Source organism: Macrosteles quadrilineatus, unplaced genomic scaffold (genome assembly GCF_028750875.1).
Source record: "Macrosteles quadrilineatus isolate MER2022 unplaced genomic scaffold, UCM_ALF_1.0 Scaffold_9__3_contigs__length_116548681, whole genome shotgun sequence".
Lineage (NCBI taxonomy): Eukaryota > Metazoa > Arthropoda > Insecta > Hemiptera > Cicadellidae > Macrosteles > Macrosteles quadrilineatus.
The window spans coordinates 64,670,457-64,697,593 of record NW_026542602.1 but is presented as its reverse complement, the minus strand read 5'-3'; the positions used below and the strand labels follow the sequence as shown (position 1 = coordinate 64,697,593).

The 27,137-nt window shown below is 33.9% G+C and overlaps 2 protein-coding genes across 4 annotated transcripts in view; one reads left to right on the top strand and one right to left on the bottom strand.

Moving 5' to 3' along the window:
• LOC129003165 (bumetanide-sensitive sodium-(potassium)-chloride cotransporter-like) overlaps window positions 1-13,857 on the bottom strand; it is a 49,626-nt gene extending 35,769 nt beyond the window's left edge. For all 3 annotated transcript variants that reach the window (XM_054431426.1, XM_054431427.1, XM_054431428.1), the window contains exons 1-2: window positions 13,723-13,857; window positions 6,987-7,223 (exon numbers count right to left, since the gene is read on the bottom strand). In XM_054431426.1, coding sequence (XP_054287401.1) covers window positions 6,987-7,223; window positions 13,723-13,839 — 354 coding nt within the window. In that variant the 5' untranslated portion in view covers window positions 13,840-13,857. The remainder of the gene's footprint in view (window positions 1-6,986; window positions 7,224-13,722) is intronic.
• A 1,959-nt stretch (window positions 13,858-15,816) lies between these two features.
• On the top strand, window positions 15,817-26,081 carry LOC129004122 (soluble lamin-associated protein of 75 kDa-like). Its single transcript, XM_054432557.1, has 7 exons — window positions 15,817-15,905; window positions 17,680-17,768; window positions 18,727-18,815; window positions 20,102-20,270; window positions 21,237-21,416; window positions 22,750-22,876; window positions 25,982-26,081. Exons 1-7 carry the CDS (start codon window positions 15,889-15,891, stop codon window positions 26,007-26,009), a joined length of 699 nt encoding a protein of 232 aa, XP_054288532.1. The 5' UTR covers window positions 15,817-15,888; the 3' UTR covers window positions 26,010-26,081.
• The last annotated feature ends 1,056 nt before the right edge of the window (window positions 26,082-27,137 follow it).

Below are 27,137 nucleotides of genomic sequence, written 5' to 3'. Positions count from 1 at the left end.
AATTAAAAGCACTTGATCTTGAAGTAACTCAATGAACTAGTCAATTCTTCTTCAATAAAAATTATGGTGCTAACATTTTGTGAACTACAAAGAAAGTTATTTGTAAATGTAAAGATATATTTCTTTAGCTTCTCTACTAAAGAGTTGGTGTTTGACTAACTTTATACAAACTGAATTAATTGAAATGTATAAATGTATAAATTAATAAATCTAAAGATTTATATAACATTTTTAAATATATCTTTATCGATTTTATTACTTGTAAAATGTTCTTCTAAAAAACTAGAATTGACTCAACATTCATCGCCGATTCCAATGTTTTATCATTATTCGGTATTTTAAATCAACCCCCAACGAAAGTTACAGGGATATCGTAATCTAGTTTTAACAATTCTTAATTGTGTTGATTAATGAATTGCACGTTTTTTTCTCTACTAGATGGTAGATCTATATATTTTTAAATAATATCCAGTATTCCGATAGTTGTCTAATAGGTGATGTGTTTTGGCTCCCGAGCTCAGTGACAAAAAATATTTGAATATGTGATTTGTACATACAGTAATATAATATGCTTAACGTAATTCAACATTGACCGTTTATTCATCCACAAAAATATTATAGGCTAAATAACTTATGCCATAACTTATGTACGACATTTTGTCTTGACGTATTCAGTTCCAATTCCCCCCAGGACGAAATTAAAATAGACACCACAAAAATAATCCAAAATAGACATAGTAAAACGATATTGTTTGTTTTCCCGATGCATTCCGAAGACAATTGGATTGGTGGCCCTTAAGGATGGTTTTAGGGGGACATTTTTGTTTCATCGATGGATTTTGGAGACAAGTGGAGATAGTGGATGGATTTTGATCAGCTGAGTTTGCTGGTATTGTAAGGATAGGTCGAGGGAGATATTTTCACAATGGATTTTGGGGACAAATTAATTAGTAAATGAGTCTTGATAGTGTAAGGATAGGTTGAGGGAGATATTTTCACAATGGATTTTGGGGACAAATTAATTAGTAAATGAGTCTTGATAGTGTAAGGATAGGTTGAGGGAGATATTTTCACAATGGATTTTGGGGACAAATTAATTAGTAAATGAATCTTGATAGTGTAAGGATAGGTTGAGGGAGATATTTTCACAATGGATTTTGGGGACAAATTAATTAGTAAATGAATCTTGATAGTGTAAGGATAGGTTGAGGGAGATATTTTCACAATGGATTTTGGGGACAAATTAATTAGTAAATGAATCTTGATAGTGTAAGGATAGGCCGAGGGAGATATTTTCACAATGGATTTTGCAGACAAATTAATTAGTAAATGAGTCTTGGTAGTGTAAGGATGGGTTGGGGAAGACATTTTTCACGATGGATTTTGGAGACAAATTAATCATTGGATAAATTTTGATAGTGTAAGGATTGGTTGATGGAGACATTTTTCATTTTGGATTTTGGAGACAAATTAAATTGTGGATGAGTTTTAATAGTGTAAGGAAATGTTCATGGAGATATTTTTCTCACTGTATTTTGGAGACCAATTATTAATGGATGAGTTTTGATGGTGTGAGGATGGGTTGAGGGAGATATTTTTCACGATGGATTTTGGAGACAAATTAATTAGTGGATGAATTTTGATAGTGTAAGGATGGGTTGGTGGAGACATTTCTCACGATGGATTTTGGAGACAAATTAATTAGTGGATGGGTCTTGATAGTGTAAGGATTGGTTAATGGAGACATTTTTCACGTTGGATTGTGGAGACAAATTATTTAGTGGATGAGTTTTGATAGTGTAAGGATGGGTTAAGGGAGATATTTTTCACGTTGGATTTTGGGGACAAATAAATTAGAGGATGGGTCATGGGGGGTGGATGGGATAGTGTAAGGATGGGTCGAGGGAAAATATTTCACGATGGATTTTGGAGACAAATTAGTTAGTGGATGGGTTTTGATAGTGTAAGGATGGATTGAGGGACACATTTTTCCCGATGGATTTTGGAGACAAATTAATTAGGAGAATCTTGGCAGTCCAAGAGTGTGCTGAGGGAGATATTTTTGTTTTCGAGTCACTCTGTCTAGCAGCCCAATGTGGGACTGGTTGAGCAAGGCCAATTGTCTCATTGGCCAATAGCCTGGACCCATCCTGAATGCAAAACGCTTCAATCTGGTCCACTCACTATGCGGACTGGACCTTCGCGACACAGTGATTCCGCATACGCAATCATCCCTAATAATAGAACTATTTTTAAAATATTTGCTTTAAAAATGTACACGATGCAGTTATAAGTTAGCCTAAACTAAAATTAAAAATTTTATTACCTCGTCTACATTTTTGACTGCAGAAAACATACTCAAATAAAAAATAGTTTGCAAAAATTATTTTGGTGTATAGTACATTTTCAGACCGAACTGATTTTTGGTTAGGGTAACTAGTTTATGGAAAATTTTGTATTTACCTGAAGGGTTGGCTGCCACCCCTTTCAGAAAATGTGACAATTTAATATTTTTATTGGGTTTTCTTGTAGAAAGTGGCAAGTTCAAACAAAAATATTTTGGGAAGTTTAAGTTCTGATATTTGTTCAAGATCAGTATTTGTATAATCCAAATCACAAAATCGTAGATTACGGCTAAGTAGTACACCGTAGACTAGAATACACCTTTCTTGCAACTATATATAACTATTCCATGAGTTGCCAAATGGTTAATTGGCCTAGACTATTAATTCTCACGTAACGAACTGATTCACGGATATTGAAACAAAAGCTAGTAGTTAGTAGGCCTACACACATCAATGGTTACAAAGAGTGGATGTATGATTTTGATGAGAAGGCAACATGTAACACCTGATCAAAAATATGTGAACCTTTACAACAATGAAAGTAAGGACAATCCTCACTACAACAATGGCTAAATAAAAAAAAATTGAAGCACATTATTGCCACACAAGTCTATAAATAAAGTAAAAAACACACCGGTAAAATATTTTATAACATGTTTCCTTGTTATTTCACACATGTCTTCATTATGTGGGACAACATAAGAAGATAATCCTAGGCAAAACACTTTCCGACACCGAAAGCAATCTTATCACACTACAAGTTTATTTAGTTTTACATAATTTCAACTTCTTATCTCGAGAAAACTATGTTACAATGTCAGGTTTGTACAAAGGCGTTGTCATAATATCAATGAAAGAAAGAAAGACAAAACTACTAAAAACGCCAGACCTTTAAGTATACTCTGAGTAATATAAGTACTATAAGTATTGTATCTACAAAAAAAGGTTTCAGTCTGTCTTTTCGTAATTCAAAATTAGACCAAATAAACTTAAAATTCACACAAAACTAGTTACTTCACCGAGTAAACCCTAAATGAGTGTGTAAAACGGATTTTGAGGAAAGCAACCAAAGAACATGCAAAAATACCTATATTTTTCTTGTCATGGAGACCAATCAGTATTATTTTCAAAGGCAGAAATGCTCCACCTCATAACTTTGAAGGCAATATGGCATCGAAACGGGACTACAAACATGTTTAGTAGGTGTTTGCTATGTGTGCAGACACACAATGATAAATAGAGATGGATTTAGTACAGTACAACTTTAGGATAACATAACGACATTGGAGAAAATTGTTCTGGAAATGATCAGTGCTTTTGAACGTTACACTGGATTCTCACTCCACAATCGTAGCTAAACTAACAATACTATGAACTGCGAGAAAAGATCCGCTTCTTAGAGATAACTTGTTTAATCAAAACAAACACGATTGCTGATTTCACTTCCGAAGTCACCAAACGATAACAATACAAACAGAGTAGTGATAACGTCGCGGTCCGTTAAATGCTCAGACGACCGCTCCCGACAGTACGAGATTCAAAACGGATTTCGTGAATTTTCTTGATCCTTGCTATAAAAAAATTGTAATATCGTTTTTCAAAAAGGAATGGTGCAAAAGTATACATGCTGATTTCCTGTTTGTCTTGAAACAGCTGTCAATCCCAACAATGAAAATAGCATGTTTATAAGTTTGTTTTATTGGTAATAAACTGACTTGTTTATAAAATGGCTACTAAAAAGTATAAAAGGCGTTTTGTAAGTCAGTTTGTGCGAATCGGAGCCGTTGTAACTGTTTAACAAAACGTCCGACAAAAAAACAGTACGGATCCTTCTCGTTTAACTGCATAATATTAGATGAGGAGAAAATAAAGTATATCACTGCCAAGTAGCCAATACAAAACATAAAAAAAAACTAGCAATAACACCTAGGCTTATACACATGTTCTTTCCATTGTTTGAATTTTAGCTGTTACCATTTTAATTTTGATTGCATGTATGGTCTAGTGGAAATTTAAGTGCCCAATTGAAATATATTACGGTATGAACATTTTGTATATATGTTACAGTTGTATATGCCTACAGTATATGCGTTAATATAATATCTAGGTTCTATACTCCTTTTATCTATGGTGCTGTTCTAGTTAAGTGGTGTTAAAATATTGCACTTTCCTGACTTGCAATCGTTGTTTATCCAACATTCAACCTGTTCAACAGTCCTATTTTTTATCGTATTTCCTTGTGGTAGAAAACCTTTTACAATTAGCTTTATTAACCAAGACAGCAATTCCGAGGATGGGTGTTTTAGAATCCTCCTAAAGTTAGATTTACACTGTATTATAATGTTTTAGATTGGGTAGGGCCAAACTGCTACTTCTGGGCATAGAGCTCAACCGGCTGCAACGTACTCTATTTACAGTGGTTGAAACCATAAATAAATAATTACATACAATTACCCCTTATCACATACATTAAAATTGCTTCATCCACAAGTAATAATCTACTATTTTGTATAGTTCTTAGCAGCCATAACCACACCCAAAACATTTTGTTTGTCTATTTGGGTAGCCTATTTTCCATATTCTAAGTTTCAGCCAATGTTATCTATATACAGGGTGTTTTTTTAAAAACTTGCATCTTTATTTATGTAAAAACCGCAATAGATAGAAATATGCAGTTTGCGGGAATCATCTATTGAAGTAGGGGGCCCAATTGTTTTGAATTCAACGTTACATTCACATTCCCCCCCTTTCCCCCCCTGCCCCCAACTTATTTTTTTTAAATAGCAAGGTACCGCTTGTGACATATCAAATGAAAGAGCATAAAAAAAGAAAATGTTTGATGAAAAAAAAATTAAAAATCGGTTCATAAATTTGCAAGATATTTCCCCCCCCCCCCTTCCACGGAACTTGATTTTTTTTTAAAGCAAAGTACCCCTTGTGACATATCAAATGAAAGAGCATGAAAAAAGAAAATTTTTGGTGAAATTTATTTTTCATTTGATATGTCACAAGGGCGGGTACCTTGCTATTAAAAAACAAGTTATGGGTAGGGGAAAAAGGGGGGGATTATCTCACAAATTCATGAGCCGATTTTAAATTTTTTTCCACCAAAAATTTTCTTTTTTCATGCTCTTTTATTTGACATGTCACAAGGGGTACTTTGCTATTAAAAAAATAATCAAGTTCCGGGGAAGGGGGGGGAAATATCTCGCAAATTTATAAACCGATTTTTAATTTTTTTTCATCAAACATTTTCTTTTTTCATGCTCTTTCATTCGATATGTCACAAGGGGTACCTTGCTATTTAAAAAAAATAAGTTGGGGGCAGGGGGGAAAGGGGGGGAATGTGAATGTAACGTTGAATTCAAAACAATTGGGCCCCCTACTTCAATAGATGATTCCCGCAAACTGCATATTTCTATCTATTGCGGTTTTTACATAAATAAAGATGCAAGTTTTTAAAAAAACACCCTAAAAGGCAAAGCCCTCACTGACTCGACTGACTCACTCATCACTAATTCTCCCACTTCCCATTTACCTAGGAGGCTGAAATTTGGTACACTGATTCTTTAGGCATTAAATAGGAAAACTAAGTTGTTTTTATTCTGATCAGACTCTCGGGCTCCGCCCCAGTGGCTCTGGAGTTTCTCATGTTAACCTTATGAGTACTCATATTTAAATGGAATTAATGAATCTTGACAGCTGTTTCAATTAAACAAGTTGGTTCTGTTCTATGATGTTCAATAGCATTAAAGTTACAAGGATTACAAACAGGGTGCAGCAGTATTATTTTTTTTTATGACAACAGCTAATTTGCAACCAAAAGGTGAATGAGCGTAGCGAATGAACTTCAACCTGGAGGCGAGTTAGCATAGCCAACGAGCTAACCTGAAGGCAAGTGAGCGCAGCGAACGAGCTCCAACCTGAAGGTGAGTGAGCATAGCGAACGAACTTCAACCAGGACGTGATTTAGCCATGCGAACGAGCTCACCTATGAAGTAAAACGGGGCAAAGCCCGCAGGTACAGCTAGTAGTGTTTATTTCATAGTCTATGAGTTACTGTTGCCTAAAAGTTTTCAACTAAATGTCTAATTTAGTTGTAAGGGATTACGAGCCTGCGAAAAATCGATGTCCTAACTACCTCCACAAAATATTTAAAGGACTATTTAAACCCAATATTCGATATGAAAGAAAGTATTTATTATTTATGTAAGTAAATAAAGAGAGGTTTTAAGATCGTTGTGATGTAAAGCTTTAATGTCAACTACAATCACCTATTTCTTAATCAGGACCATTTATTACTAAACTAATGATCAAATTTTGAGGGCACCTGGGTCAGGTTTCGAACAATCAAAAGGCTACACTTTTGAACCACCGATCTTCTGGTATACCTTTACTCCAAACCCTCATCTTCTCCAGCTAAACTCATACAAGATCAACACAGCCTCACGCTCTACCTTGTTACGAACTTATTACAAGGAGTTCTTCCATGCCCAACGATTAAGGGAACCTCGGTTGACTGCAGAGCAATCCAACTACTTACTAACGAGTTTTCTCATCATTGAACTGGTTAGGCAAGCAATTACACTGGCCATAGCTATTTCAGCTAAAATAATGCAATAATCCAATCCCAGACCTTACCTTCTCCAGGAACCTGGCCTCGTGGAGTTCCTCCAAGGTCGGCCGACAAGCGTGCTTCCCCTGGATGATGTCCCGGTAGTGCTCCGCCCTCGGCAGCGCCTCCCGGGTCATCTGGGCGAAGCTACGGGAGTTGCGGGTGTCGTAGACGTAGCTGTTGTGTTCCATGGTGGGCGTCAGGCGGGTCACTTCCCCTCTGTCTCTGGAGGGTGCCAACTCGCTGATGGACACCCTCGCCACCTGAGGACAGAGGAGATTCAGAGGACTGCTAGAGAGTCAGGGATGGAAGAGATGGAAGGGTGAAAAAGGGAAGTTTTGTAATAGAGGAGTAAAATACTGGACACTATACTGGGTAGAAAGAATGAGAAAAAAGGTTTTGAAATGGTGATGAAAAAGACGTGGAGGTGAGGTAAAGAGTAGGGCTTAGAATGTAAGAGAAGCGTGATATGTGGAAAAAGTAGATGTTGTGGAAGTTCTTGAAAGGGTTGATGAAAAAGATTTTGAGAAGAAGTCACGCCGAAGAGATGTTGAGATTCTTTAGTTTGAAGTATAATGTGAGAAAAGAGTGATGGGAGAAAAGAATTAGGTGTTGCGAAATGTTTTGAAAGGGTCGGTGAAAAAGACATGGAAGAGTACAACTGGAGTCAAAATTCACTTGTTCATTAATTAGCTTATTTCTATTTGGGGAAAATTTTGAAGAGGTCACGCTGAAGATATTTTGAGATTCTTTAGTCTTAAGTAGAATATGAGAAAAGAGTGATGGGGTTAAATAATTAAATATTGTGGGATCTTTTGAAAGGGTTGATGGAAAAGACATGGGGAAAAGCCACGGTGTGGAGATTTTTGTATCTTTGAGTTTGGAGTAGAATGGAGAACACGAGTGATTTGGGAAAAAATCAAGTGAGATTGCATGACATGCTTGGAAAAAGACGTGGAGATAATTTGTAAAAAGTATAAAAACACGCATTAATGAGGAAAGTAAAATGAATAGATATGGTAGGAGGGATAGGGGAAACGAATTGATGAAACAGGGGTGTATATTCTATGTATGTGATGTATGAGTTGTTGAATTGAACAGTGGTAGGAAAAGAGTAAGAGTTGTAGAATAATACTTTTAATAGTTTACCAAGAGCCTGCGTCCCTTCGTGACTTCAAAAACCGTGATATATTTGATATATAGTTGATAAGGGTCAAAACTATTATTTCTCATCATAGCCCTATTATTTTCATTGTGTGCCTCTTCGAGGGATCGTAGTAAAATTAAAAAAAAACTAATGAAACATGCTATGAAAACACAAAATCTCTTCTTTACATTTTATATAAATAGCATTAAAATATTTTACTTTTCACTGAAACATCACCAACCACAGATAACCCCATTTTCGTATGGATGTATACAAAATTGTATTATGCCCATCTGTTTTGATGTAAAAAAATGTAAACTTGAAACAGTTCAGATGATTGACTTGCTGCACACAAAATTCCAACAAATTCTTTAATACTATAGATTCTGAAAAGGTTACCATACGAATTTAGGCATTTTGAATGGAGATGAGTGTAGGATATTTTATAGAGAATAAGAAATATAATTAAAAACTTGGAGCTAAATAGTAATTTATGGAAATGAGGCAAGATGAGTAGTAGGCCCCACACAATTCTCGGTGGTTAAAGAAGAAGGTTATGTTATTATGCAACTAGTGGGCAAATTGTCACATTTTTGGACGAGAGGAAAATGTCGAAGCACGGGGCTTGTCGGGTTCAATCTAATCGAATTGAAAAGCCATTTTTCATCAGAACCACAAATAATATTTATGTCTATTCTGTTTCTATGATATTATAGTTTTTATTACATTGTGACAACTACAAAAGATTACTTCATTAGAAACACAATTTATTAAACGGAAATTTAATTTAATGTGATAATGCCCAAACAAACAACCGAAAACTGTTTCAACTAAATATATTTCAAATAAACTACTACACTTTCTCAATTCTGAATTTCATATTTTTTTAAACTTGGAACTACAAATTATACGATTTTAAAAATAATTCAAACTGTATCAGATTGAAATAATAATTTGTTATGATTTTTTTAGCCCCGGGAAATATTTCTAGACTTTATTCAGTAGTTAATCGGATGATCAGAACCAATAAAAATAAATTGAGCGTGGGTTTTGGATTAAATCCAGCAGTTTGGTTACTGGGTTTAAAATTAGTGGTAATGGCAAGGAAACATTGTATGCTCTTAAACTGTTACTAATCATACACACAAGACAATACCCTTTTCAATCCATGTTTGGTTATTTTCTAATTTTTTACACGCTTATGAAAATGTTTAGTTGTACATGATTTTAGTATTGCTTTGTAACCTTAATTTTTTAGTCTGATTAGTTGGATATATAGTTTGGTATTTTAGACTTTCGTTATGCAGCTGTTTCAGACATTAAAATGCATTTTGACGCAAATAATAGTTGGTTAAAAATATACAATAGTTTAAAATAATAACCATTAATTTGATTGGCAATATTTGGATTTTGTCACATAATTGGTCAATGAATTGTACAGATAAGGTTCGGCTGTTTTATAAACACGAATAATAACAACAAAGTCGTTAAAACACCAATTAGTTGTTTTAGCGAATTTAGGGAATAAGCTATTACCGTAGGTCTCATGGTAAGACTTGGACCCGGGACCGATTTACTTTTTCATTCTGATGTACCTAGAAGCCCAAAACACCACCTGTTCAAATGCATATATAAATACTATGTCCGTTAGCACGATAATTCGAGCAACAATGATCCGATTTCGATGAAATTTGGTACAAACATGTAAACCTACGTTTCGCGAACCACCATGATAGGACCATGGGAACGGGGTTTTATGGGGGGTTTATGGGGGGATTTATAGGGTAAAAATTGGGTTTTCTCGTTAAATCATAAAATTTCCCAAATTTTCTCTAAACGATTTTGAAGAGCTAAAAAAATAATTTAGTATATTGAGGGGTTTTTGTAGGGTTATTGGTTACGGAGAAAATTGTAAATAAAAAATGTCCATGTTATTCTTCTGGAGAATAAGTAAACTGTTGTAGTTTGCTTGTTTATGGATATATTTGGATCAAACCTGGCAAATCTATTTATTTTATACTAAGCTATTAATATATAACTAAAAAACACACTTTACTACCCTCCCTGTAGGCAGCAATCCTAGGTACTCGTTAAACCTAATGTTATTTGAATAGATTTAATTAAAAATCAAATCAGGCAAATGGAAATTCGCTTAGTATGCAGGTTTGCTGCGGCGGGGATACTTATATGCATAACAATCAGCTGTTCACTTATACATACATTTCATATTTTTTGCCACACAATAATTTTTATTCTCCTCCTAGTATCGTATCCATGATATTCCGTTTTTTATTGATGGCAACTTATTTTACCAGTTATTTGATTTTATAGTACAGTAATGGTGTTTTCTATAATAGTACTACGTAATGCTGACTTTAAAATATCATAATATTGGAAAATAGTGTCTACATTATTTTATCCATCCAATATATTGAATACTGGATTAATTATCTGTCATAGGTTTTATTTCAATGTCTCAAATGACGTATAGGTGTGTAGGTTAGAAATATAAAACAACTCGGTGATTTGTTAGGCCCATTAAGATGATGTTAAAATGCTTATCACTTGAGTATGACAGACAGCTGTTACGTTTTGTCGAATATCTTCAAGTAGCTTTTAATGTATTTTAATTGAAAGATTTTGAGGTTGAAACGCTAAAAGATCATATTAGCGAGATAGTGACATCTAAAAGCCTTGTGGGACCACGAATTAATAGACTTCCGTATCTGTTGGCACAAACAACCGAACGAAAATATCAATCGATATATCGTTTGGTTAGTTAGGTAAGGTTAACCTAACCTATCTAACCAAACGATATATCGAATGAAAAAAATCGAACAAGCGATATTTTCATTCGGTTGTTTGTATTATGCACCATGCAAGTTATATTAATTACTCAACATCAACAACGATAAAGTTATTAAAATTATTGAAGCATCTCAGCATGGAAGTACAGTAATGATATGAAACATTCAATTTATATTTTACCAGAGTAGCCTATTACAGTATGGTTTTCTTTCGTCAAAAAAAGAACCGGGAATGACAATTACAAAGTCTTGTGTTAGTCAAAAATACAGGAATAGTTTATCTAACCTAGCTCCATGAATTTGTTACAAAGTACAGTATATTAGAAAAGTCCCGTACTGTTTAATATATTTGTAACCATTATATATTTATACAATGTAGGCCTATAAATTGGTATACCAATCTTACAATACAAATCCATTTTTCAATTAACTTACATTTTTTTTCTCATAAAGGGGAACGGCCAGTGTGGAGTAAGTAAGTCATTCTTAAATGAAAGCAGAGGTTGATACGGTCATCAAATTAAAGGTCTTCATTATTAAAAAAGGACCCCTTTACGACTTCCTCCTTACGAGATAAAAAAACAACAGTTCCTAAAGAAGTGATTTTTAATGAGTATAGGTGTACCAATTTATACTGTTTTATGTAATGGTTAAAAATATAATAAACCGTCCCGAGACTTTTCGAACACACTGTATAATGCTTGTTAACAAAACAACCTTTTCATTTGATAGCATGTTCTGTAAAAAACTGCTTGTTTACCTTATATCGTCCTATCATCGATAAAAGAGCTGGGCCCGGAATCACTCAACTTTTTCGTTTTTGAAGCCAAAAATACGCCCGTTTATCGTTGGGGCTGGGAAGTCACCATAAACATATACACATGAATACACCAACACGAAAAGATTAAACAAATGTCTGGCTAAACGACAATAATGGCGGTGTCGTCAGAAGATGAGTCATGAATAATTGTGATTGTATAATTCAATAGTGATTAAAACTCACTTTTCACGACAATATCTAGACTATGAATTGAACAATTTGAGGTGTAAAATATATAAAATACCTTTGAATTTTTAGTGGTCAGTATTTGTGCGTTTTAACTTAGTTATTAAACACATGTTTCTTTCGGTCCTATAAGTCATTCCATCAGTTTGACTTTGTAAAAACCATAATGTAATCGGCAGTAGTAATTTAAATCAGTGAAATCTGTAGGTAGCCTCACATCACAAATTTATTAAAAATCTGGCGACAACTTTAACATGGAGATGGAATGTCTAGTTGTATTAATAGTCAAAGGTCCTATACTAATGAATTCAGTTAGTGACTTCGTCGTTGAAAGATCCTACATTTGTTGAGTACTCATTCTACGTTAAAACCACGAATATTAGAAAAGAAAGCAGTATAGATCACAAACATAAACATAAATGCTGTCATTGGTCCCTAAATAAACTTTAACATTACCTAAACTAGTTGTTCTACCCGTGCCTTACCACGGGGAGGAACACAGAGAAGATAATATGGCGATTCTTCACCATATTGCCCAATGCAAACTGCTGGACGAAGCTCTTTTTCTTGATGTAAATCAATTTTACCAAAGTCCATGTCACAAGGACAATACTCTACGTTTTTTCCCAGTTGGAACATTTAAGGCTCCGTCCAAACTATGGTTCTTGGTGTCACTTATTATACAAAAAATGTTTTGTCTATAAAGGCAATGGTAGAAACTAAAGGTTAACTCGATGAAAAGTAAACAAAAGTAAAACAAAAAACAGCTGATGTATCTCCAATATATGCTTATTGCAGTTATACTCGTGCTTTGCGTTTGCAATGGGAGAGGACACGGTTTGAGAAAATTTGGTTCTTTTAATTTATGGTATGCTACAGTATAGTTTAACACATCTACCATAGCCATAATAATGTTCTACCACTGAACTTAAAACAATAGAGTAAATAACCAAATTTTTATAAATCAAAAACATAAGCATAAAACTGTAAACAATTCTTCTTCGACAGTTCTGATTGTGTACCACAGATTATTGTAGCGGCTTGGTTCAAATTTGTATAATATTAGTATGATTATTAACGTTATTAGTATTTTATTCGGGCCAGTAACGTCATTGGTTTATGTTTATGATCCATGCTGCTCTCTGTCCTAATATTCGTGGGAATATTATTTCATCCCACATTTTGCGAGAAAATACAAAATCAAAGGAGATTAAGAACCTTTTGACTTAAATAACGCATTTAAGGATCGTATGTACGATAGTTTGTAACTGTAAATGAAATAAAATGACTATGTACCATCCAGAACGGGAAAACTGAGATTCTGCGTGTTTCAAATTACACTGTACTTGTCTTTTGATAGCCGGGAAAAACGTACGTTAAGTCAACAGTCAATACTTTGTAGGAGTAGGAGGTAGCTTATCCTGACACTGTTTTGACATTTACTAAAATATGTTTAAGTACTAATTTGTAGAATTTGTAGAAAGATAAAGTACTGTTCCTGAAAGCACTTATGTCAAAGTAAAGAATCAAAAGGGTTACAAGTGGTTGAGCTTGATTAACAAAGAAATGATATGAAATTGCAATTAATTTTTCTATTCAAACAACTAGGTATCAGATGTTCAGCGTATCGAAAATCAGATCTGCAAAACATTTTGTTTGGCCGTGAGCACCGAACGTATTTTTATGTTTTTTATATGTCTAGTTTTACCTAAGAATGGCCAATCAATTGTATATGCAAACTAAGTACAAATTTGCTATTTCTTTTGCATTTTTGTGATTTCATTAGTGGACTAGTTTTTCACCTTAAATCTGCTGGAGAGTTTATCAGAGTGAGACAGAAGATCTTGCATTTCCGTGTCCGTTTCCTCTTGTCCCTCCATCGTCAACGACGTCTCCTTGTCTCTGGATCCTACACTCATCGTGGCCGACGTCTCCCGTTAACAATGTCAAACTTACCCGCCACCGCCAGCAGACAGCTTTACAACCAGTGCTACCAACCTCCACACGTGATAATACCCTGAGGTACATCTTGGTGATAAAATTTCCCCGATGTTCAAATATGGATATTATATATACATGAATAACATGTGGTTAACGCGTACATTAAGTGTTTAAGTATAAAACAAGTTTTAGTGTATTTATGAGGTATTTTATGGCATTCAAATATTGAGTAGACACAATTTACTCCTTCGGTTGGTAATAATTTAACATATTTTAATGCAACCTATGTGAGAAATGTCATGCCACAGACTGTAAAGTAAATATTTATCCTATAGTCTAAGGTTATGCTTTTAGCACATAAATGTAGATTGAATCCAAAACTTATATGATTGTTTTAGTTTTTTTATGCCATTACACTCGCTGGTCTTCTTCAAAAGTATCACATATAAAGTTTCACCGTATTGATTTTGTTTTCTTTTTCTAATAAGTTATGACATAATGGAGTATTATAGCAAATCAGACAAAATGATGGTTATGTAATTGTCAAATGATGTGATTCTTAAAACAAAGTTATTGGGGTTAAGGTGAGTGCATAGTGATCAAAAGGTTGTCAGTTCCTTAGAGGAGTCAAAAAAAATATTTTCATTTTTTTTAAAGCAAAACACTTTAATATATATTTTCAAAAAATTTTTTTCGATTGCTCAAAACTGGACCCAGCTGTCCTTGATTCACTAGGCTTTCAATAAATTATCCTGCATTAAGAACCAACCAATAAGTCAGTGAAACAAACTTAAAACACACTCAGAAGAACCTTAATAAAAATACTCTCATGGGGATTAATAAATAAGACTTGTTATCAAGGTTGACTTCTTATCGAGGTTTCCAATAGTATGTGATAAGGGGTAAAATAAATTCCAGGGGTTTTAAAAATGACTCTTTTGTTATCAAGGATGACTTGTTATCTCTGTATTTTACAACTGCATACATATTACATGATATAGACTTCTCATCCCATTGTAAATTTTGAAGCACGTTTTTCGTGTCTAGTTCATGTACGTGACACATGGGCGCTAGTGTCGACGAAATTTTTGTTTCTATTATTTTAGGGTTAATTTCTTGATTTGTGCTTTACTGTTTGGTTATATAACTAGGGGACAAGTTATTGTTTATGATTAGATCGTATTATTTGGTTAAACGAGGTTTTAAATGGCTGTAATAACGGGAAACAAATTGTAAACAAAACACGACATCTGCAGAAAACCGTACAGAACTAACAATAAAATTGTCTTCAGCTGTTCCATAAGGATGAGAAATCTACTGTACTTCAAACTTCAAATAATCTGACAATGGGTTTTCATCATACCATTGCCCTAAACTACTGTTTCAAATACTCTCAGCTGTGAGAGAAACTAACCATTTGTCAGATGGGTGTAACTGTTACTAGGTGTAAACTTTAATGGCAAAACTTGAGTGATGTTAAGGAGTCTTACAAACATTCAAATATAAATGGGTATGATTCAAATCTGAATCTATATTAACAAGAGCAAATGAACTGTCACAGCTAACTGACACTTCACGCCAACTATTATATATATATATGAAGATGAATATAAGAAATTTAACTTTGTTTATTCAATAGCAGAATCTGATCTTATGTTTGTAAACAGAAAATGTAAATATTGATAACATTAGTATAACCTCAAATTTTGTAACTTAAAAAAAAATCTTAAAATATGAAATAAAAAGGTGGTAGCCTACTGTATGATGAAAAGTACCGTTCATGACTGATCCGATATGGCTGTTACCGGTACATAGAATTCAATTACAAGGTGAAACCCAGTAACCGGTAACAGCCACAGTCTAGTAACGAAATATACTATTTTGAGCTGAAGTGTGAAGCATGTAAACAAACGAAGTAATTTAGCCACTGACATGTTGAGATAATTGTAGAGGTGATAACCTTCAACAACTACATGGATACTGATAACATTGATTAGGAGACCTCACTTTAGTGAGGAGCTCACATCATGAACCTGTCATCATCGTAAGTGCAGACATGCTATCATTATTTATTTGACAACCTAAATAGTACAGAAGTTAGTGGAAAAGGAATCAATTTTTAGAATAATAATGTAGGTATTGTATGTTGTATTGCTAGTAGAAATGATTTCTAATGATGATCGACATTTAAAGGTTACACATTTCTAAGGCTTAGTTAAATTAGTACTGTACAGGTTTTGGGTCAGGCCTACCTCACATGTATAATGAATTTTTGGTTTTTATTTTGAATTCATCAACAACTATCAGCTAATATCGCTAAAATGATACAAAAAGAATGAGTATGACAATAAATAGTTAATTATTTGTCTTTGTATATTTAAGTTTAAGTATTTTTTAGTTTGACGAATTAAAGAGCTACAATACTATTAATTGCGTCCTATATTGTGCAGTACTGACTGTCACCTATCAGATTTGATCTAGTATGGTAGCTTTATACAATTTATGCGCTGCTCAAAGTTGTATTTTTTTTACTTTCTCCCAATATATGTAGTAAGTAGTCCTATTTAAGAAATTATTTAGAAAAAATTTTAGTTTGACTTTCGGAGGAAAATATTCATTTTGGGCTCCCATGAACCTAAAAAAAGTTATTCTTTAAGTATTTTTTTTTTATTTTATTTTATTTTTTTTATTGTAAGGGTTGATGAGTTGACTAGCTATAGGAGAAAGTATTTGGCAGTTTGCTGATACCGATTATGTTTCTATTGTTGAAAGAAAATGTTTCTAAATAGTGGATTTGTTTGACAAAAATTAATCAAATTTACTAGTCAAGACTACTCTACAATATATTTCACAATCACTTTTTATTCCTGATATTTAATTTAAAAGCTTTTTAGTTGAGTCATGCTGTTGCAATGGTCCTCATATCATTGTCTGTCTGTGTTTTGTTATGTGATCAGATGATTACGTTCGCATTATCGTAATTTAACCTCTGGCTCTTACATAATACGTCATAAAGAACAAAGAACGAGAATCAAAGAGATTATGTTTTATAATGCCTTAATATGCCTCAGTAGTGTAGTAATTTTATAAAAAAATATCATTGTATGGAATGATACTTTTTCCAGGTCTCAGATTAATCATAATGTTATTGCTCATATGAGTCATAAAATGAATAATTACTCTTTTCATCACTCTGTATTCGAAAATAGAACATTTCCATACAGCTGAGATCTTTGAAAATCATCAATTTCCATACACCAAAAACAAATATTGATCAGCTGACTTTTCCTGACATAAATATTACTTTCGCTACACAAACAATACTTTGCCTGACATCAACAAAAATTTTTGTTAAACATGTTAACAAACCATTTTGATTTATTTCTTTGTTTTGGTAGTTTGTTGATGTTCAATCAGCTGAATTGTACACTAAAATTAATTGTACAACTGTATTGTGTTTAGATTAGAAAAACGTATGGATTACGAAATATCAGATAACTTTTTTAAGTTCAATGAAGTAGTTTTTTTCATCGTGATCAAAAGTATTATTTAATACTCATCACGAAAGTTCCATTTTGGGGCTCGATAGTGTTTTCCATGCTCGTCGAAGAAAAAAGTGAAATATACTTATTACAGTATTACCGGGCTTATCTATAATCCACAAACCAGACGAAGCAGCTTTAATTTGAATTGGAGAGGTCTTTTTTTGCGTTGAAACCAAAGAAACCTTTTCTTCGGATTCTTTTAATTTTTGAAATAACAATTTTATTGATCCGGTTACTGGCATTATGTTTAACGTAGTATGTAATTTTTTCCAGGTGTTGCAATGCTGATGTACAAATTTCACACTCGCCATTGCAGATTGCACCCGAGCTGCAAGCACTTATCTGTTCCTCATGCCAACTAAGTGAGGTTTGTTACACTAGTTTACTTTGCAAAATTTAATTTTTCCAAACAATTAAAAACCCTTAGTCGCAGCACGCCTGCAAACCCAGCGCATTTCTATGTTTCTGTAATTACAAAGTTTTATTCTTTCAAATAGATTTTCGTTCAAGCTGCAATATCTACTACTACAGTATTGGTAAAAATAATTACCACATTTCTCAAGCAAAAATAACAACTTTAATGTTAGTTTGATTAAACGAGTAAGGTTTTAAATTTTATTCAACTCTTTTACTCTGTGCTGGGATACTGTCAGGTTTGATTAACATGAACTAACCTTGAGCCATGATGTTGGCCAACCTGATTTAATTAAAGATTTAATAAGCATAGGAAAATGTTTTGTAATAAAGCGCAATACTGGCAGTCTATCTTGCAATGCTACTGAGAGCAGGTATGTGGTTTTTGGTTCCTGAATATTATAGAGGTATCCATTATGATTCAAGTATACAGATTTGTCTTTGTTTAACAGCCATGATGCACAAAATAACATAATATTTAAATATCAAGTAAATTGAATTATGATAGAATTTATTAGAAAAGGGTTTTCAAAGAAGTGAAAAATATAAACGTTTCTATGTTTAAAACATTACTACATTTAAAATGGTTTTAAGTGAAATTTAAGGAAATGAAAATTGAGAAATGTCAATAGCTGTTTTAGAATTATTAGATTGAGATAATGTAATATCCCTAAACAATTTTGAATGTACTGCTTCATTAGTTTTTAGTTTTTACCTAAAAGTCTTTATTTTTAAAAACAAATATTGTGCCAAAACTAAAAAAAAGTGTTTGTAAGGTGTTTACATAAATAAATATTTAAACATAACAGTCCAAAGTGTTTTTAAAATCTTGGTTTTTTTACATTACTCTAAATATAAAAATTTGAATAAAAAAAGCTAATAGCTGAAACTCTTGGTTGTTTTCAGCTTTAGGAATTCTAAATGAAGACACAGTTCAAGAAACTGAAGAGTTTTTAACAGATGTCAACATTCCATTGGGAGATCACTGGATAAAGGTAAGGGAAATCTGCATGGACAATTAGATCAAAAGCTCACCTCATTATTATTGTGTTAAGAAAAATATTGAACAAGGAAAATTGTATTTGTCAATTTACATATTGTCAACCAAACAATAATTAAATCTGAGAACAAATACTCCTAAAAATTTCAACAGGGTTTTTTACAAATTATGTTCCTGACTTTGATTACAATTAAGTATTACTGGGTTAATTTGATTTAAGACTATTTTAGTTGGTTGGAAAGAAAATCTCATTAAGTTTCATTTACATTGGTTTGGGTGCATATCAGCTGTTTGTCAAGTCAATTGTTGTAAGTGTTTGTATAATGTCTGAATTTGATAACAAGAAAATTTGTTGTGTGTTGGATTTTCACATTAATCCTTTGCAACGACGCTTTAGAACCAGGTTTAATAAAGATCAAAGATTCTCCTAGTAATGTGAACAGACGTAATTTCAGAATATGAATATGGGGCTCAAAGAAACCTTTTTTCTTCAATTGAAAAAACGACAAATGGAATATGTCTTGGACATGGTGACAAAATAGTATCTTCCGCAGTTAGAACAAGATTCTGCAAATTTCATTCTGCAATCGAATGGCGCACCTCCACATTACCACTTGGATATTTGGGTTAAACTTAACATGATAATGATAATGATGACACACTCCTGAATTGGCATCTAAGATCTCTGGACATCCCCCTGTAATTTTTTCTTGTGATACATCGAAGATAAGGTGAACACACCACCATTACTAGATAGCATTCCGGGTGGAGCGAGCTGGTCTAGTGGTTAGAGCGCGGGACTTCGGTTCCAGAGGTCCCTGGTTCGAAATCCCGCCAAATCACCAATGGATTTTATCCATGTGATAATGCCGCAACCCCTAGGTCTAGCCTGAAGCAATGTGAAAAACAATTACGTCGTGCCTAGCGTCCTAGGACAACAAAAAATAGCATACCTGGGAGATTCACAACAGATTGCCAATGCTATAAAAACAACGGATCAAGACACTCTTATCGAAGTAAAGCAAGAGCTTGACTAGTATTGACACCTGTTGTATCGCAAGTGGTTCCTATATCGCACATTTATTAGTTAGTTCTGTGTACCTGTGACAAAACTTTTTGAGTTTTCATGATTTGTAACCATTTTGTTTATTAAGTATAACAAATAAAACTAGATTTTTGTAGCTTGATATCAACATAATTTGTAATAACCCTGAATCTTTTATAATTAAAGTGTATGTTTCTCTTTCGATTTTAAACTTAATTGTATATGTGTTATTACAGATAGCTGGCACTAACCACTCAGCTGTCCACTATGTCTTGTCTCAGCTGATTTATCGGCCTGACACCACCAGAGGAGAAGTCCCTTACGCCCTACCAGACCCTGGAGACATCGTGAAGCTGCTGTGGTGCGACCGCAAAGCTGTTGGCTTCTACACTGTTAAATCTAACGGTAATCAACATAATCTTCCAGTGGGGTTTCCAAAGATTATATTTTTGAATAAAAATCACACGTACACTGAAGAAATTTTTAGTATTCATATTGAATGTGAAAACACGCTGTTGTGAAACTGTTGATTGGAAAAGTTTGTTGTAGTACATTACTATTTATCTGGGCATATTTCAACCTAATAATGAGTGAAGGCTAAATGCATAATGGACCGAAATCCCTAAAGTAAAAATGTAGTCACTCTTTTAACACATACAATGATATTATCTTCATGCACCACCATACCTATTGCAGCTACAAGAACTTTTGGTAGCAAAAGACAAACATTTAAACGCTGTTATTGGTATTTTGTGTATTTATTTTCATCACAGGTACCTAATCAAAAAAGTCAAATTTTCATTACAAATGAGAGGACTGACTTCTTTCTAAATAAAATGAAAACACCAGACAACTTTTTGTATTCAGAGAATATATTTAAACTAAATGTAGGTTCACTGTCTCTCAAATTTACGGAAATAAAAGGAATAACAAACTTGTAAACATAAACATTGTTCGCTCCATTATAAATTAGTGCAACAGCTGTTTCAAAATAGGGAACTGCGGCATTGCCACTTTTTTTCAGCCAAGGCCTTGTATTAGAGGTGGCTAGGCTATGATTCTAGAGTATCTCAATCAGTTATCAATAATTAAAATGGAGAAGCCTAGAAGCGTATTTTAACCCAAATAAGAGTGAAGGATGAGTGTAGAATGGTGTGAGATGATATGTGTAGCTTTGTTACTAGCTATCATCAGCTGATTAGCCAGGATCATTTATTTAATGCCCAATCATAGGGGACAGCTGGGTACAGTTTCGAACCATCAAAAAGGATCAATCCGGCAATCTTTTCATTCTTAGGCAAGCACTATTAGCACTCAGCTTCACAGCCAGTCATTATATATAGTATTGTGTATAATAATTTATTACTGCAGGGCCGAGAAACGAGACGAGCTCTATCTTTGAGGAAGGAATGCCAACATTAGACACCGCATTCATATCACCTTCACATAGACGAAGAGGGTTTGGCTTGTCCATGCTAGAAGACTTTGTCAGCAACTATCCAAACATGGACCTGGGGTTCAGTCAACCCATCTCTAAATCTATGTGGAAAGGTAAATCGTAAATCATGTGTACAAAGTCCTTAACTTTGGATACTGCAAGTAAACTTCTCATACTTAAATTTGACGTGCATATTTTAATGTGTTTTTGATGTCCAGTACACTTAGAAGGTGTTGTTGACATTAAAACTTTTCATCCTGATTTTTGAGGACTTGTTTTACACGTGCCTTAATCTTTGGTAATAATACCAGAAGACAAGCAAAGGCTTACAAGTAGTTGTACTTTGGGTTAGAATATTTTAACCCATTAACACCAACTCACGTGTGTAGCTTATCACTGCATTTTTGACGCAAGGTAGTGGTACTGCTGCCTCACTGGCTTCCAAATAGTACGTTGAATCTAACCTAGGAGCACTAGTTTCGTCATGTGCTTGTACTGGCATCTCGTTCGGCCGATGGTGGCGTGGTAGCTCAGTTGACTAAGGTGTTACATTGACGAGTGTAGTGTTGAGGTTTTTCTACATGTGCGCCATACGGGTTCAAATCCCGTAAGTGTACAATCCATATTGAGCTTACTAAAGTTTCTGATTCATATAGGAAAACTGGGCATTATTCTTTTGTATAACTTGGGTTTTGTTTTGTTGGAAAAGGATTTAGATTAAAGCAATTTATTACATGTGTAAAAATATTGATTGCTGAAACTATTCAACTTTGTATCCATCAGTATTTTGATTTGATATTTTACCCCTATATATTTAAAAGTGTTGGTCTTGTCAGATGCATCTTCCTCAATTGTTGTGAGTTCAACTCCATTATCATGGTATCTTGCAACGCGAAAAAAATAGTAAACACATTTTAGTAGAAGAATTAAGACCCTCTGATTTTTTCCGATTACAACAAAATCATCTGCTAAGGCTAATATATAAACTCGGGTCCATTTGTCAACACCTACTTCAGGTTCTGCTACCTTCTGTAGAGCTTCTTTGATGGTGACATAAATATAATAGGCAATATTACGTCTCCTTGCATGACTCCTGAGCTTATTTCAAAGGGCTCGCAGTTGTTGTGTCCATCAATTCTCACAGAACACTTGGAATCGTTGATACAAATTTGTATTAGGGATTTAAGAAAAAAATACACATAGTATAAAATAGAAGGTTTGTTTGTTATGGAAATAATTTTTGAAACGTTTTCTTGCGTCTTAGTATTTTGTAAACAATCTTTAAACAGGTTACACAATTTTTATGTGCCATCGTTAAAATACCACTAACAGTGGGGTTTGTTGAGCAACCAGCTCTCTTTGTCAATTATTTATTAAGTAACGGTACTCAAATGTAAAAATTATTAGCTATATAATGTGAAACAGTGTTTTATGTTTTGATTGCAGTCCTGAAGAAATTTCTAGATGTCAATGAGTCCCTAAGGAGGAAGTTTTGGCTAATAAAAGGAAACTGTGACGAAGGAAACAAAACACTGATTTGGTTCTGTCTTAAAAGGAATCATTGGAAAGACGAGTAATTATAAGCTTATAATCATAGCTGCAGGATTAGTTTATTTAAAGTAGAATCAAACAGAGTTTAGTTTGTCAGACAATTCCAACAATTAATTGTAATAGGTGATTACAATAAAAAATAAAAAATCAAATTAGTTATTTACACAGTTATTACAAGTTACCTTATAACGAACTTGATGATTCATACAATGCACAAAAATAAACTTTTATCATGAAAGAAGTCTATACTGTAGTGTTTAATGATTTGACGATCATTGACTATAATACTTTATTATTAAGGGTAATGGACAAGAATAAAAGAGTAAATGGTAATTTCAATTGGTAAAGTAATGAACACTTGTCAGAAAAACAGCTCATTGTGATAGAATATTTAAACACTGCTATTTAGAGCCCATAAAGACGAATCTGGGAGGATTTGATTTGAATTGGATTTACTTGCTCCTACATCGAACTTAGTTGACCATTCTGCAATTTTTTATTTTGTCTGATATTAAAAATAATTTTGAATTGTACTTTACTACTAGAATAGGATAAATAAAACCGTTAAGCCTGGTTTACACGGGTAGAGTTGTTGGTAGTGTAGAGTTTATAGTAGAGCTACTTTCTTGTCCACTCTACCGATTTTAAGCAAGCGACTGTTCACACATAGTAGAGTGTTGATGATAGTTTGTGAACTGTTTGTTCCACCTCCATTCCCAAAATGAGTGTTATAAACCAGTTACAAGACAGTGTCACTCTACCAGAAACTTTACTCTACTGCCGCGGATCTCATTTACACAAGTATAGTGTGCAGGAGAGTGACAATTTTGCTAGTGGTGGGGGAAGTAGAGTAGAGCTACTATGCCACATGTTGCTAGTAACTCTACTCTACCACCTACTATCTACTATACTAGCTACTAGGCGCCAGTGGGTGTTTACACGGGTAGAGTTACTATACTAGAAACTCTACTCTACCCACAACTCTACCCGTGTAAACCAGGCTTAAAAGGTGGTTTTACACAGGTAGAGTTGTGGGTAGAGTAGAGTTTCTAGTAGAGTAACTCTACCCGTGTAAACACCCACTAGCGCCTAGTAGCTAGTATAGTAGATAGTAGGTGGTAGAGTAGAGTTACTAGCAACATGTGGCATAGTAGTTCTACTCTACTTCCCCCACCACTAGCAAAATTGTCACTCTCCTGCACACTATACTTGTGTAAATGTGATCCGCGGCAGTAAAGTAGAGTTTCTAGTAGAGCAACTCTGTCTTGTAACTGGTTTTGATCACTCATTTTGGGAATGAAGGAGGAACACACAGTTCACAAACTCTATCATCAATACTCTACTATGTGTGAACAGTCGCTTGCTTAAAATCGGTAGAGTGGACAAGAAAGTAGCTCCTTTATAAACTCTACACTACCAACAACTCTACCCGTGTAAACCAGGCTCTAGGCACTCTTACACGAGTAGAGTTACTCTACTAGAAACTCTACTCTACCCACAACTCTACCCATGTAAACCAGGCTTAAGAATTGGGATAAAAATAATGTTTACTGAAAACCAAATCATTGTGTAAATTTAATTTAAATACACAATTTTAAAAGCTGTTGTAAATTTAAAGCATACACACCAAACATTAACACGAGTGCTGATGACGGGAATTCCCGCCATTGCTTAAAAATGGAATAAATTTAACTTTTATGTTTAAATATGTAAACCAAACTAATAATGGTTTCAATCTTCTACTACACATTTTACTCTACAATAGCTTTGGTAAATCACAGTTTAATTAAGATCCTTCAATACCATTAAGATGTTGACGTATGAAAAAGCTGTCCGTAGAGCCTGAAAAAAACAATTAACACTTAGAACCTTTAGAGTGTCGACTTGCTTTTGATATTTTATACAAATCATTACCAACAAGTAATTCTCATAGAAAGTGAATAATGGATTCAAATCAAATCAAGATTAGTTGACCATATGTCTTTATGACATGTGGTTATACGAGGTCTGTTCAAAGGAGTAACCGACCTTGATCAGGAAAAGCATAATTTATTGATAAATTTCAAATTTGTTTTAACATCTCTTTGAAAATAGTCTCCTTTGGGACTTCTCACACTTATTCGAGCGATCATGCCACTTTTGTACTCTAACTTCTTAATGGACACCAGACGAGCTGACGCATATTACATTATCTTATTTCTGCTCTTAAATCAAAAAGTATTATGTTATGAATCTGTCTAATTAAATTACAAAATTATACAAATGGAGTTTTACTTGGTTTGCAAGTGTGCTGCAATAGAGGTGATTATTTTAGATGCGTTCATCTCACCAACTTTGAGGCAGATAGGTAAACTCCTAATAGCTTTTACACCAAACAAATAGGAACCAAGATGCTTTGACCATTCATGAGACACAGTTGCCAATCACTCTGACAAAGTTAGAAAACCAAGTGCTCTAAAATTTGTTTTCTTGTTTTGTCAAGTATGTTACATCCTAGTCACATACAGTCTTCCGAGGATTTCATCTAGTTATGCTTGAATTTATTGATTTATAGCTTTTTTATAACTTTCAATGTATGTGAAATGTTACCATTTGTTTTCTTTTCTATTTCAAAAAAGAATACTAAACTAAACATCCCAGTTTACTCAGTGATTCTCCAAAAAATATTTTTGACTATACAAAGAATACAATTTTCAAGGTTAACATTTATCAGAATATTCTTTCTATGCTGTTAGAAAAATGCCTTAAAGCTTAATTGACAAAAATATTTACGTGTTGGAATGACATCATCGATGAGGTAACAATGCCTCTGAAGCTGATGGTGATTGGGCGAATGGTCGCAGTCATCATGATGATCATCGACTTCTGGAACGAAACACTCTGATCTTCCCAGTGACTACAGTACAGGCTGTTCCGGAACTGCTCACTCTGACATAACACAAACAATTACTTTACTCACAAGGGTAAATTACTTTTATCAAACAAAGGGAATAGTGTCACACAGTTTGTAATATTATTTACCAAACATTGTAAGGGGATGTGATAAGCTTCTCAACTAACTTATTATTCGTTGAATTCATTTATAAACAAATTATCTACTGTAGTTTACATGACTACCTTGTTGTAGACGTGCTGACCAGGGTAACAGAAGGTGAAGAGGTGAAAGACAATCACTGCCACCATAAAGATGTTTTGAGCCATCTTCTGGTAGTCTCGTCTCTCTAAAGCCTTGTCAACACACAAAGAAAGTATAAGTCACTTCATTCAGTAGAATTCGTCTAATTTTTGTTCACACACCTCAGAACCAGATTTAGATCCGATACAGTGTTGATAAAAAAATTAATGAATACATTTAAAAAAAAAAAAATTATTTCTATTTCTATATTTTGTTCACAATTAGGCAGTTTGAGTTGAAGATTCCCCACCGCTTTTTTTGTATTTAATTGTATACAAAAATAATTAAATATATATATACCATCAGCCGTGCTGAGATTAGCGTAGGTTCTGGCAACCACCGTTGGGAGTGCCGTGTAGCTACGTAGCGTGTACGCTATAACTGCACAGCGCTCCCAAAGGTGGACGCGAGAACCTATGCTAACCCCAGCACAGCTGTCGGTTTAAATTTCTTTTTGTCTGTGATTTAATGTATGTTGCTTAATCAGCTGTTGAGCTATTATTTTAAAGGTCAAGTGGAGGGGAGAGATTTCTTTCCCTAAAACACATAAATATCGTGATCTAATACATAGAAGCTTTCTGTCATTGTAGTACAAAAACAGCTGTTGTTTTATGTTATGATAATTTGAGAATGTCAGTTTAGAATAAAAATATTGACTGTATAGTATCAAAATTTAGTATCTTTTCTTTTCCGACTTTGTTTGGATCTTGTACTTGACCGATTTTCATTATTGGGGTCTCATTGAAGGTGCACGTACAGATTTCACATCAAGCGTTGGCATATATTTATCTACAGTCCCACTCGGCTTATGCGTAAACAAAATTTGCTCCCCATGTATTTCTTATGGGAGTTAAATTTGGTTTTTCTTTTCTGAGTTTAACGCTGCGGAGCAGCAAGGGCCAGTTGCAATTAAAAATCGTATGAAAGTTTTTTGTTGCGGTACCTACCCTACTATGCTAATAACTACTGTAGCAAATAATACTTTACCAGAACAGCTTGAAACGAAGCAAAACAGATGACAGCCACATAGGAGAGTACCACTTCTATCAGAGTTGTCTCAAAGACAGTTTTGTAGTCCTTGACAAATCTGTAAATTTATAATTCCTAC